Source organism: Desarmillaria tabescens, assembly GCF_030435595.1.
Source record: "Desarmillaria tabescens strain CCBAS 213 chromosome Unknown EV420scaffold_27, whole genome shotgun sequence".
NCBI classification, from domain to species: Eukaryota; Fungi; Basidiomycota; class Agaricomycetes; order Agaricales; family Physalacriaceae; genus Desarmillaria; species Desarmillaria tabescens.
The window spans coordinates 492828-505975 of record NW_026848326.1 but is presented as its reverse complement, the minus strand read 5'-3'; the positions used below and the strand labels follow the sequence as shown (position 1 = coordinate 505975).

The window sequence follows — 13148 nt, the reverse complement described above, 5'->3', positions numbered from 1 at the left end:
GAGATTTATTAGAACACATCAGACAATAATGCTGTCGTACCTCTCTAGACCTCGAAGACAATATGGTTCGTATAAATTGCCTCAAGCAGGCTACAACGAGACATGGTGACCCAGGGCAATGGTATTGCACATGGATTAATTACGAGCTGTTTGTGCTACAGACATTGTTATTGGGGCACGTCAAAAGGTACAGAGTTATATGATGTCCACACCTTTACGTTAGTATTCCCCAGAGATCGAGATTGGCTTCTTGCGCTTTCAAGTAGCTTATCTTTTTAGTGAAAATGAGCGTAAGTACGTGTCAAGTTCGTTGGTGACTAGGAAGAGAGCATTATCAGAACCAAATTAGCATTATGATTCATGAGTGTTGGTGCAGGTCAAGCTACTTTTTGCCAGTCTTAATCATAAAACTGTAAATGAGGCATTACGCACAATTGATCCATGAACGTACACGCTGCCCCACGGTCTTCGCGGTCATAAGTATGTGTTTATCGCACCGACGACTCAAGTATCAGAATACAGAAGATGATTCGGGAAATGGAGACCCTGGATGAGCGCTTGCATGGTTGATAGTCCTGCTAGAAGAAACGTCGAGAAGCTACCCAGGTATCGCCATACAGAAGTCCGAGACGTTCAATGTTGTGGATGCTGTACATTGAGCATACTGATCAGGGGAAGTGTGAGTATCACATAAATATGTGCGGCGAATTCGGGTGGCATCATTCCCGATGAGAAGCTGAAGAACCCTTCATACTGGTACAGCTGCAGAATCTGACGGGCATGAAGAAAATCTACACTTCGCCCTGTTAGCAAGCCAATGGACGAATCTCCAAAATGAGCATACGTGAGCTTTTTATGGAGAAATAAATCACAAAAGTAGTGAGTACACCACTTTGGCGAAAGCTGAAGTTCCTAAATATTCAAGTTCTCCAATGGTTCCGTGTCGAAGTCGTTGCCTTAGGTTTGGGTTGGAGGAGAAGGGCTGAAATCTAGAATTGGACAGATTGCGGAAACATCGACCCAGGGAACCATTTAAGCATGCAAATTGAGTAATACTCGGGCTCGGTATGGTTGCAACTGTAAGAGCTGAGGAGAGGATGCACGCAGCCGCCATTGCGATGATCGCATATGGAAGCAAGACAGTATTGTTTGCTCCTATTTCCTGATCACTTGAGACGTGCCACTTATGTAATTAATCTCGCTTTCAACCCTTCATTATCAATCAGCGCTCCAAAATCGTTTATCACACCGCCAATGGAGCTTTTCAAATGTCTGCTGCAATATGACAACAGGAGCTGGATATTTCTATGCAAATAAGATCACTTTTGAGGGAGATAAAGTAGGGAGTTATTATTCTGGACGGCGAATATCCTCCGCTGACAGAACGAGATTTAGTAGAATGATGGGGCTCTGTATCTATATCAAAGTTGAACAAGTAAAATTCATCGGCATTTAGTAATAGGCATCTAAGAAATCCCTGCCCGTCTTCCGTGGGGGACAATAAGATGGATAAATTTCTGGCAATTTAACCGATGCTGATCAGCTTACTACTTCGAGAACATACAAAGGTACTTCCATCCAAAGAGGAATTCTGCCGCATGCCTAGTGATCTAGAAGGTTACAGGTAAGGAAAGCTTTTCATACACAGGACTTTACCCTTCTACTGATGATTTATGGCTTGGCATTAAGAACTTTTTGCAGTGAATTAATTACAGCTGCTCATGAGTTTCTGGTGGGAAAGACAATGTTTATATACCCATTATTGGTAATACCCTTCTCCGAATGCGCCTGTTTCATCCCATCTGAGTGTTCTTGTATCTTCTTAGTGACTCTGTCTGATACTTATGTTGTGAAAGGAATGCGCAGTATTCACAGTCACGTCTGCTGTAACAAAATTTACGCCATATCTTTATGTCAAAACCCAAATCACTTGTGAGGTGGAGAGCATTGTGGTGGAAGGAGGGACGATATGAATGTAAGCGCCCATCAATGACATTGTTTATTTCATTGTAAAACACTCCGTAGGGCCATATCAATGTAGATCAATTTTTTTTACGCCAAAAGATGAGAAGGATATTGACCGACCGTATGTCAAGGCAAGCTCCCACTGGGAACGTTGGGACGGTCCGGTGACTCCACGATCACGTACACATTCAGGCAACATTTCCATGGTTCTCCGCTTGTTCATAGCTCGGAGACCCGTGACTATCACTAGCTATCCCTCATTCTCTCTATCGGACCTAGCGATACGGTTCCTCCACTAGCTATGTTTTATGCAGCAAATAACGGTGTGATGAAAACCTTAGCTTGCCTGTGGTTTATGGCAAAACGATAATCGAGTCTATGGAGTCAAGGCTTCCGAAAACTTAGTCCGAATGTGTAAATTTCCTCTGTACGTGCCGGTAGCTATCTGATGCGACTTTCTCATATCATGAGAAGGATCATGCACTGGTAACGATCAGCCCTGAGCCTGAGCCGAAATCCGGATATGTGAGCACGAGGCAAGGAGTGGTGATTGAAATGAGGTAAGATTGATTAGAAAGATGTATGTTGTTAGGGAAATAGAATGGATTGCGGTGAGGGTTCGTGAGGAGACCTGAGAGGTCCGGTTTGCGAAATAAGGAGATCAGTAAGCCCGAAGCAATTACTGAGGGCAGTAGCCGGTAAGCATGAAGCTATTACAGCCATACGATGTTCACCAGGACAGATTTTTCTGCTCTACCTCACATCCTTTCTAACCTACACGAAATCAAGCTCTCTGGGATGGATTAGACATCGTTTTCTCAGAGATTCATTGATTCTCCAGTGTCCCATTCCTTCCGATCCACCGCTCTTATGCACACACCCTTCATCAGTTCCAATGCTTTCTACTCTTTTCTATCTTGTTCGCCAGATCATTGATAGCAGCGACCGTCCTCCGTTTAGCGCCAAATTTGATGCCTCTCATCGGCCGCACATCACCGAGTTTTTTTTCACCCACTCCACCACTTGAAGCAGTAGCAGAGTGGCTAAGTGGTCCAGCATAAGAGCTCCGTGGAGTGAGAGTCGGCCGAATTTCTTTGCGTTCCATTTAGCAACTTCGTTTGCTTTTCACAATAGAGTGAAGCAAAAGTATTTCCAAGAATAAATAATGAACATGTAATCATATCAATCGGGGAAACAGCGATAGTTAAAGATGAGAGCCAAAAAAAGGTCAAGAAACAATAAATTCGTGCATGACATTCGAACTGGCCGCAGGAAGATTCTAAAGATCTTCGTCGGGCGTTGCGTTGTATATGGGACAGAGTTGGTCCCATTGATCTTTGGTTTGAAAGTTAGGATAATACCCTGCCGCGAGGAGGAACAGGACATACGGGTAGGGTGGATGGTGGAGTTCCACTGTTTCGCAGCTTCGGCAAAAACAACCGCGAATCCACTATCAGAGAAGTCATTAGCAAGTCAGCTGTAGGGTAAGACATAGTCACGCACGCCTCCAAGTGCCAATCAATATGGCTACAAGAAATGTTAGCTCATTGTCAACCTAAGGTAGTAGAAGGCAACCGACCAATGAAGGAACCATGGTCCAGGATTATCGGTCGTGAACCGGATCGTAACATTGTCGTTCACATTACCGGTACTGACGGTATCTCGTCTAACAGGATTCTTGTAGTTGTATATGTCACTACCCGCGCTTCAGACGACATCGAAAGTGTGCTAGTCATAATGAATTCTTGAGAATGAACAGCTAACAATATTTGAATGAGAACGTACGCCGTGCAAATGGAACGGATGCTAGAGTCAATGAGATCGGATAACATAGTCCATAAGTATTAAGAGGCTCACTGATTCATTTCTGACACCACTCGGCATAGAAATTTCGACTGTGGAATGTAATGGAAGAGAGTAAACAGAGCCCTCGGGAAGCAGGTCATGAGGACCCTGTGCACCGCTTAAAATCTGCGAAAGAACCGGAACCGGCGGGGGAGCAAATGAGACATTGTTTATTGTGAACCTTCCGCCTCCGGTGCTTTCCTGTATGACTACAATTAAAAAAGACGACGAGATGCGGAGGAGGAGAGAAAAGACATACAGAAAAAATTGAAGGCTAGGTTAAGCGCAACGTCGACATCTCCGATTTCGGGAGATCCAGGCTATTGAAGGTCAGACTGTGGGTGGGTGTCAGTGAAGGTATACGGAACGTACAGCGCCTGGATTCTCGAGAGGCTTCCAGGAGATGTTCGTCGGTTTCGGTGGGAATCTTACACAAAATTAAAGGGCTTACCACTAGCAAGGACTCATTCATTGGCGATACACTCGGTAAGGCGATGGTAACGGGTTCTATATTATCGGCACCATTGTATCGAAGGATGGCAGAGTTGATACCACTGTCGAAATCCTGGGGACCAACGCTGGGATTGGCACAGATCCCTTAAGATGTCGGTGTCAAGGAACCGATTGTAATGGTGAAAAATGGTAGACGCACAGTAGTTATCAATTTCCTGGTCCGCATTCAACTGGGATATATATCACTATCTCTTGGATTTTTACAAAAAGAAGTAGAGACTGATGACAAATGAGTATCATTGACCTAAAGAGGAAGGAAAGGGAAGATGCTTTAGCTCATCTTCAACTCCAGAGGACGACGATAAAGAACTTACCGGTAAAGATCTCGATTTGATCTACGGTGTACGGAACATGATTTACACCGTCGACTTCAATAATCGTCCTGCCCATCACCGGTGAATAAAAGAGCCACCAAAAGAAACCAAAAGATGAGTAATCACATCGTGTGGTTATCAATGGAGAATTTGAATGATGCTTCACACCCGAGGTTAATCATCCGAATGCGATACCTACACTGTACTCATCAGAGGGACCCTAAAAGACACAGAGAAAAATATATACTGGGTTCCCTTCTTGACTTTCATGACAGCTAAGTCGTGCGTGGGACTTTCATTCCAACTAAGTCACAAATTAATGACCTCTCCGAGATTCCAAACGTGAAATTAGCATACCGTCCCAGGCCATTGATAAGTGTAGAATTCGCAGTGCTAAGAGTTGATTGTCAGCTATCATATTCACATGGTATAACGGAGGAACATGATTACAGTAAACCCAATTCTTTTGCAGGCGCATGGTACCAGTCCGACAATGTCAAGATGCTACTACTGTCTGTGACAGAGTCATTATATGGTACAAGCAAGAAGGCGCGTCAACATACATACCATCATCGACATCATATAGGTGGGCATGTGGATCGTGGGGGTCGTAGATGATGAAAGGCCCGCGAAACCCGTCACAGTATTGAGTAGCTAGAACGATCATGATCATCTTCCGGGGCAAGTACAGTAGAGAAGAAAATTCCTACCCAAATGAGAGTGGTACCAGAATGTTCCAGCTTGGTTGGCGGAATCAAAGGTGTAGAGAAAAGAATCTCCTGTCACAATAGGGCACTGTTTTAATTATTAACAGTGGACAGTGGTATCAATCACTCCATATTACCTGGTTCACGAAAGTGGGCCCGTCAGCCCATGCAGTGCCCTTCTGGAAAAGGCCATGCCAGTGCTGGAGGAAAGCATGAGATGTGGAGATTGAGTAGCAGAAAACTAACGTATGATAGAGGTGCTCTCTACATACATATTGTTGTTGAGTTCGTTGATGACGTTGATTCGGAATTTATCACCCTGAACACAACATTCATAAATGGCATCATGGAAGAGTGGAGGAGAGACCAACTTTGTTTCCTCTGATGAGCGTGCCATCTATCTGCGAGTTCGCCAATGCGGCATAGCATGTAACGCCATCAGGATTGACTTCCCCGTTGGAGATGACGAGGTCGCCCACAGGACCGATAGTTCCCGGTCATTGTCCACAAGAGCTAGGGAGAACGAGGGCAAGAGCTAGCAGAGAAAAGAGATAGAAGGCCATGCCGACTTGTAGAGCAAGACAGACGTCCGTACTCACTTTATATCTGTGTTGAAATGCATGCGAGTGCCAAGACTCGGATGAGAGCTTTTCGCGGAATCTATTGAACATGCCACAATGCGATGTTCGTGATACTAGCGCTTGGTACATTGAGAGATCCGTGACTAGACATGAGAAACCTATTGCTGTCATACCTCTATAGACTTCATAGGCGATACGGTCTTCATTAAAATGCCTCAAGCAGGTCACAACGAAACCAGTTGATCCGGAGTAATTGTATTGCGTGTGGACTAATTAGGAGTGTTTTGCGCTAGAAGCATTGCAGTCATTAGTCATGCAGAAAGGTATAGAGCTATGAGATGATATCCACACCTTTATGGTGAATACAAGAGAAGTGGTTATCAGAGCCGAATTGGCACTATGAATCTTGATACTAGTCGAGCTGACTTCTGCTGAAATCATAACAGAATAATTCATAGACATATATGTTTCCCTGCAAACTTCGTGTTCTTGCACGGAGGTGAAATGTATCATCAGGGTGTCGGTTCCTGGGAGAGTTTCTAGTCATCTATGAGATGCTAGGAACACCTCCGGCGACTAAAAAATTAGAACACAAGCACAGCTCGAGAAATAGACCCGGATGAGCACCTGTGCAGTTGTTCCAGAGGTCAAGGGAGAATCTAAACCCTCCTAAATTACTCGGTCAGGAGAAATATGCGAAAACCATTCAGGTATCACGTATAGGTATCACCCTGCTTAAATCCGAAATATTCAATGTTCCACGTGCATGTTAAACATACCGATCAGGGAGAAGCTTGGCATCACCCAAATGTGTGCCAGAATGCTTGGGTGGCTTTGTTCTCAATTGAAAGAGAACACTTTAAAACTACACTGGTCCAGTTGCAAAATCCCATGAATACGATAAAAGTCTATACCTTGTCTTGTCAGCAAGCCAATAGAGGCAACTTTGAAATAGGCATACATGAGCTTGTTATGAAGAATTGGAATCATCTTCAGGAGAAGTAGTTGCGCCACTTTAATTTTAAGCAGAACCTCCCGAGCATTCAGGCCCCTTGATGATTGTGCATTGAATCTGTCACCCCAGGTTTGGATTCCAGCAGAAGGGCTAAAATCCAGACTTACACCAGAATGTTGGTCCCAAAGATCTGTATAAGTATATCAAGTGAGTAACACTTGTACTCAGTATGAGAAACATCAGCGGAGTCCACCATTGCAGTGGTGGGCCAGCCGAGAACTTCAGCCATTATTGATCAGCAAAAGTTCTTGGCAGAGCAGACATAGCGGTGGGACACTGTTCCATATTTTGAACATATCATACAAGCATCGTGATGGAATGTATAGGGTGGAGACTTGTAAGAGCCGAGAGGAGGAACACGCATTGCTGCTGTCACATCTGTGTTATGGATATCTATATTTATAATCTGTACCTCCCTTGTCGGCAATCGGCCTGCTCACTCATCAAGAATGTTCTGGCAGTATCGTATCTTCTATAAGTTTCCTTCTCTTTCTCATGTAGTCTGTAGTTCTCCACATTCCTTCATGTCCATTCTATGTAAAAATCCCTATAACTATAAGCATGTCAAATTCATGTATCTGCTAGAAAGCAAAGTTATATGTAGCCATGAATTTTCACATGCAATCCATTTCTTGGTCTCTCCCCACCACGTGCCCAACCAATTCTCGCCTCGGGTTGGCCACTCTTGCACTCCCTATTTACAGGTATCAGTAATAAAATATTTAGTATTCATAAGTAAAGCATTATAAAACAAATAAATATATAAAATACTATATAATACAAAAATAAATCAACATATAGGTGGCGGCAGCATGGGCTAAGGATGAGCTAGGGGGTGATTTAGGGATCAATGGCACTAATGAACGTCATGGCAGGCTTGTGAGAGAAAATGGAGACCACCATCGGATCCTCCATGTCTTGGGGAGGACATCTGACACCCAAACAGATGTCAGCAGCCTGATCTCCATCCTGCCCTCCTGCCCTCCCCCTTCCCCCCCAGTATGCTGCCCAGTCTCCCTCAACATCCTTCCCTAACCCTCCTCGTGCTTGAAGTCTCCTGGCTTTTCCATTGTCATTGTCATTGTGGTTGTCATTGTGTTTGTCATGAATCACCCCTATTTTTTGCTTATCTTATCTTATCTCATCAACTCGTCATTCGACTCTCGTCATCACTCCTCATACCTGACCTGCTTCATTCATGACCCGATCAATCACATGCATCGCCTACCGCTCGCACGCATGATCCGTTTGATGGCCCATAGATCCGATCACACGACTATGGGCCCGACCCTACTTCAACCAGTCACGCTTCTTTAGGTTGACCTTGATCACATCCTAGGACCGATAGTATGCCACGTATGCCTCCCAGAAGATAGCGCCATATGAACACGAGTCTTCTTGCTTACAGAGGGACTTCTAGCATATCAAGTGTACCAGCCTAGAAGACAGCGATGCTTTGGGATGGGTACCTATTTAATATATATCACAATGTATTTAAGACAGCCTCGCTGTGGTCTTACACCCCAGCTTCGGCTAAAGTTATACACTCCTAACTTTTCACACAGAAACTCCCTGTTTCGTGCTTAAGGACTATCGTACCTTACTTAGCGATTGCAACACCCTCTTCACAACTGAATCACCGAACGCGAGTGACAGTTAAGAGGCAACCATTGTACAATCCAAAGTTAGTGCGTTACAATTAGCCGAAGCTTGCTTCGCATACCCTCACCGTCGAACAAACAAGTCACACTGTTGTTCTATGTATTCCTACTACAACTATCCATGATAGCAGTGGTCATACTGTTAATCGTAACCAGCACTTTCATCGAACGACGTTGACCGTATGAACTCAGAAGACTACGAAACATACTACTCCGCGACTACCCTTGAAACCACACTCATTCTCTACGCCTACGAGCTAGAACGGACACACCAAAGAGCACCGACCCTCCCGAGTGAGCGATGATACGCCGTCTACGCATTCACACCTAGATTTTGTGATTTTATAACAATACTGTTGCAGGTCTATCCTATACTAGTCGTATATCAAGGGCTATAGTTGAGACTTCGGACTGATAGTCAAGTTAGCATGCTACTAGTCGAGTCAGGACTTAGGAATGATACCACTAGTGGGTCAGCCCTACCAGCCGACCGGACTAGCACCTCCAAAGCTAGTATGACTTAGTAAAATATGGTCACTAGTAAAGAATACAGCTGCTAGTGCCCAAACAAGAAGTAAGAACCCACACAGATCTCGACTATTCAGTCGCTAGTGGACCGATCTGGGCATGAACGCCTAAGTCAGGATGACTAGTCATGCGGGCACTTCTGAAAAGGACTTAGAAATGAACCAGTAAAGGCATAACCCTTAGCCCAGATCCGGCTAGTGTGATACAGATCTCATACGATCAGCACTAGTATAGCCGGGCTGCACCCCGATCACAATCGAGCAGTTGCTACAGGCATGGTTACCTGACTATTCATATAGCCGTGTCACTAGTGGAGCACCGCTGGGCAAAGGGTGCGGAAACGACCCAATAGCGGAGTCCCTCGACCCGCTATCCGACAGAAAGAACAGGCTAGGCCGACTATTGCGTGATTATTCACCATAATTCGTGACTAGCCAAGATATCCTTACCAATATTACCCCTAAAGAATCTATTTATATTTTATTCTGTACCTGTCTCTGTAGTATATAAGTAGTAGAAGGGGCAGCCTTGCAGGCAGGCAAGCCATCCCCGCGATTGTGACCTACTAGTCCGTATTCTAGTGCCCCAATTAAAGGCTTTTGTGCTTAACCTCGACGAAGTGTCTACTAGTCGCTTAGTCACCTATAGTATTGAACGAATTGAAGTGTCTTAAAGTTACTATTCTGTCTTGGAGTGACTCAGAGTGTTTCGAAGTTAGTTAAAGTATTTTCTCGGAGTTAAAGTATTTGTTCTTAGGCCAAGAGTGCCACTAGTCGAGCCTAGGGTGCCGCTAGTCAAGTGTAGACCGCTTGTGAGACCCAGTATTTGGCCCAGAGTGCCACTAGTTTCGAAGTATCAGAGTTAGACCGAGCGCAGTTGCTCAACCCAAGTCACTATTCATCCAATCGTGTCTTAAAACCCTGCTAGCACGAGTATTACATCTTGTGTAGCTCACTAGTACCAAATATATGTCTTTAAACAACCTTTCCCTGATTTGTTGAAGTCTGCAGAGTGCTTCTATCGTACTCGAAACACCCGAACTCAATAATATTGGTGATTAGTGTAGAGTAGTAGAGGGTTTTGGTGTTGTGGTGTTCATATCCATTCACTAGCCTTTTGTCACTCGCCGTTACCGAGCACATCAGCGAGTAACGGACTCTAATGAATCCTCCATCGGACACCTCACTCCCATCAGACTCCGCCCAAGCATGCCACAGCCCTCAGTCCCAGAGGACGACAGCGTCCTCCCACAGCAAGACATGGAAGGGCAAAATGGCAGCAGGGGCGAAGAAGATAGGCCTTCCCTTTGGGAAGAAAGCACCGGACGAAACAGCGTCTCTTCAAACGACGGAGACGGTTCCGGAGAGCAGCTACACGTATGAGAAGCCCGAAGGATCTACATTGATGTCGCTAGAGGAAGAATCCTCACCGACCGAGGCCATGAAGTACGCCTCCCAAGTACAACACCAGGATCAATCGAAGGAGAGTGGGTACAACCAAATGCTGGGCACGATGTGGGAAGCAGTAGCAGCGGCCCAGCTAGTTCAGACTACGGAACGGCCCAATCAACAGACGAGCACACCCAGTGATCCTGGGGAGAACCCCTCATGGAAAGAAGCAGCCCAACAATGGAAGGCGAGCCAAGGGATACGACGGGGGATTCCCCAGAGCCAAGAATCCAAGGCCCTGGGTCCCCGACCAGCTCCTCCAGCTGGCTATCCTGGTACTTGGCAGACGGAACTCGACGAGTCCATGGGATCAACACTCCAAGACGTTATACGTCACCAATCCCTAGCTCAAGTCGATACGTTTCAGACCCTCCAATCCAACCTGACCCCAGAGAACGAACCCAGTGGGCAGAAGAGGAACGTCGCGCCTCAGCCAGAAATATTATCACTATCGCAGACCTCAGGACATGGGCAGATACCTCCAGGGAGCCCACAACTGCACGAATCTCACCAGTCGAGTCCACCTCATCTATTGGGGGAACCCTCGACACTATCACCGAGGAGGAAAACCCTATCCCTCTCTCAATCCCAGAACCCACTGGGACCCAGACCCCATACTACTCCGCCGAAGAAGACCCATGGGGAGAGCAGACAGATACAGAGGAGCTACTCGAGCAGCACCCCCACGCAGACTCACCGCCCTGGCAGCGCAGGGTCTTATTCACAGACACCAACGAGGAGGACACTGTCCTCTGGTGGTTCACAGGAAATCAATCCTGCGGAGGAACCACCGACGTTGAAGAGGCTGGCTGTGGGCACCTGTGGAATAGTGAGCAGGCTAAAAGGCAAACCTCAAAAACCCACACACACACTCACACAACTACACAAACTACAATCACCCTCGTAAGTTCTAGGGGGAGCGATTATTCCTAATGCGATCCAACTATACTTCAATATCTCGAAGAGCTTCTCTTATTCTCAGCGCTCTTAGCGAAGCTAAGCTTTCTCTAATGAATTCCTAAGTCTAGGAACTTTTTACAGGAAGGTCGTTCACTGGCGCGACGCAACCTTCAAGGCAGATTTGAGTTATAATACACAAGGGACACTGATCCCAACAGAAACAGAGGCAATACACGCCGAAACTTTAGTGAGCTCGCTAAAGGAACACCACAGGCAAGCACTGACTTAGCCCGCTCACTACACAACTGTATGTAGGGGTTCTCCAACTAACTCCAGCAGGTTATCTCGACTCAAGAACACTTCAGAAGCGCTCAGAAAACAGATTCAGAAACGGAACTTCGAACAGAACTGACACGGAACAGACTGAAACAGAACAGAACAGAACAGAACAGATCTCAGATTTCCACTTCAACACATTCTCCGAACAGACTTATCACACTTAACAGAACAGAAACAGCGTCACTGATTTGTATTCACTCTGACTAAGTTCTCAAAAGTCTTATCAAAAGGGTATCTCATATTTCTCTGAGTGAGCTCGCTAATTCTATGCACAGCTCGAAGTCACAAACTGATCCTTTGTTACAGTACCGCCTTCAATGCGTGCACGGGAACTCGGGGGCTCGAAACTTGGCCTCTACCTACTGTAACCAGTCTACTTATACTACAGGGGAATTAGAATTACAAACGTCACGCAGTACCCAGACTCCTACATGTGTAGCACGTTGCCACCACCGCCTTACTGAGCATCCGAGTCGGACTTCCCAGTTTTAGTCTCATTTCTATAGTGAGCTCACTAAACGCGTGCCAAGAGGTGCTCTCCCAACACCCGCGGGCTCGTTCTCTAGCGACTGACAGGTCTAGGCGCACGGAACTATCAGTTCTGGCGTATGTCGTTCAGGCCTTCTTTCTTGGATTCACAGAGGCTTCTCGTAGACACGGCAACAAGTGAGTCTTCGAACAATGGGACTCAGAACAATGGAATGCGGGCTCGCGGACTTCGGCCGAAGCCCATTGCCCAAGCTCGTGCCGGTGATATCTGTCAGCTCGCTTAAGGATTTCCCCGGATTTTCAGGTATGGCGCGTCACAGTTAGCGAGCGTGCTAAGTGTTCTCGGTGCCAGTGCAATCTTCAAGGTTTTATCTAGCTCCCATGAGTGTGCTTGTAAGTTAGAGCCTAAGGCATTGGGTATAGGGTTTGGCCTTCTCATCACGCATGCCCGTCAGGTACAGTGCTGTGACTAAGTCCTGTTTAGAATCCCGTTGCTTCTTATGCCATAAGTTATATTCCATATCATTGCACCATGTAGCCTTAGTGTCGACACGTAGTTTTAGTCCGCTCGCTCACTATTTCTCAGTATGCATGTAAAACACTCTAGATTGCAAAATTACACACGTAAATAGGCTGCAGTTGCAACAACGTATCAAATCCCGTCGAGGACGAGCTCGATCAAGCAAGTCTCACAGATTGGCCTCACTGCAGATGTCGGATCTGTCGACGACTACGGGACCTGGCCCGAGCCCGATATAACGAAGTTGGACCTCACCCAGAGCTCGAACCGTTCCTCCTCCCCAAACCTACCTTCTACGTCGAACCCCCCTTTATATCACAAAG

At 46.0% G+C, this 13148-nt stretch overlaps 2 protein-coding genes across 2 annotated transcripts; one reads left to right on the top strand and one right to left on the bottom strand.

The window, feature by feature from the left end:
• Positions 1-3244: 3244 nt before the first annotated feature.
• EV420DRAFT_1695740 (laccase LCC3-3) lies at positions 3245-5741 on the bottom strand (the record flags this gene model as incomplete). The annotated part of the gene is made up of 19 exons (XM_060479414.1): positions 3245-3300; positions 3354-3415; positions 3469-3492; positions 3545-3642; positions 3679-3693; positions 3751-3771; positions 3823-4019; positions 4070-4130; positions 4183-4203; positions 4262-4407; positions 4638-4705; positions 4764-4832; positions 4885-4941; positions 4995-5030; positions 5088-5151; positions 5205-5291; positions 5348-5432; positions 5482-5544; positions 5613-5741. 19 exons carry the CDS (start codon positions 5739-5741, stop codon positions 3245-3247), a joined length of 1359 nt encoding a protein of 452 aa, XP_060328631.1.
• A 4549-nt stretch (positions 5742-10290) lies between these two features.
• EV420DRAFT_1645141 (uncharacterized protein) lies at positions 10291-11484 on the top strand (the record flags this gene model as incomplete). The annotated part of the gene is made up of 1 exon (XM_060477742.1): positions 10291-11484. The coding sequence occupies one exon, from the start codon at positions 10291-10293 to the stop codon at positions 11482-11484; it is 1194 nt and encodes a 397-aa protein (XP_060328630.1).
• Positions 11485-13148: the final 1664 nt, after the last annotated feature.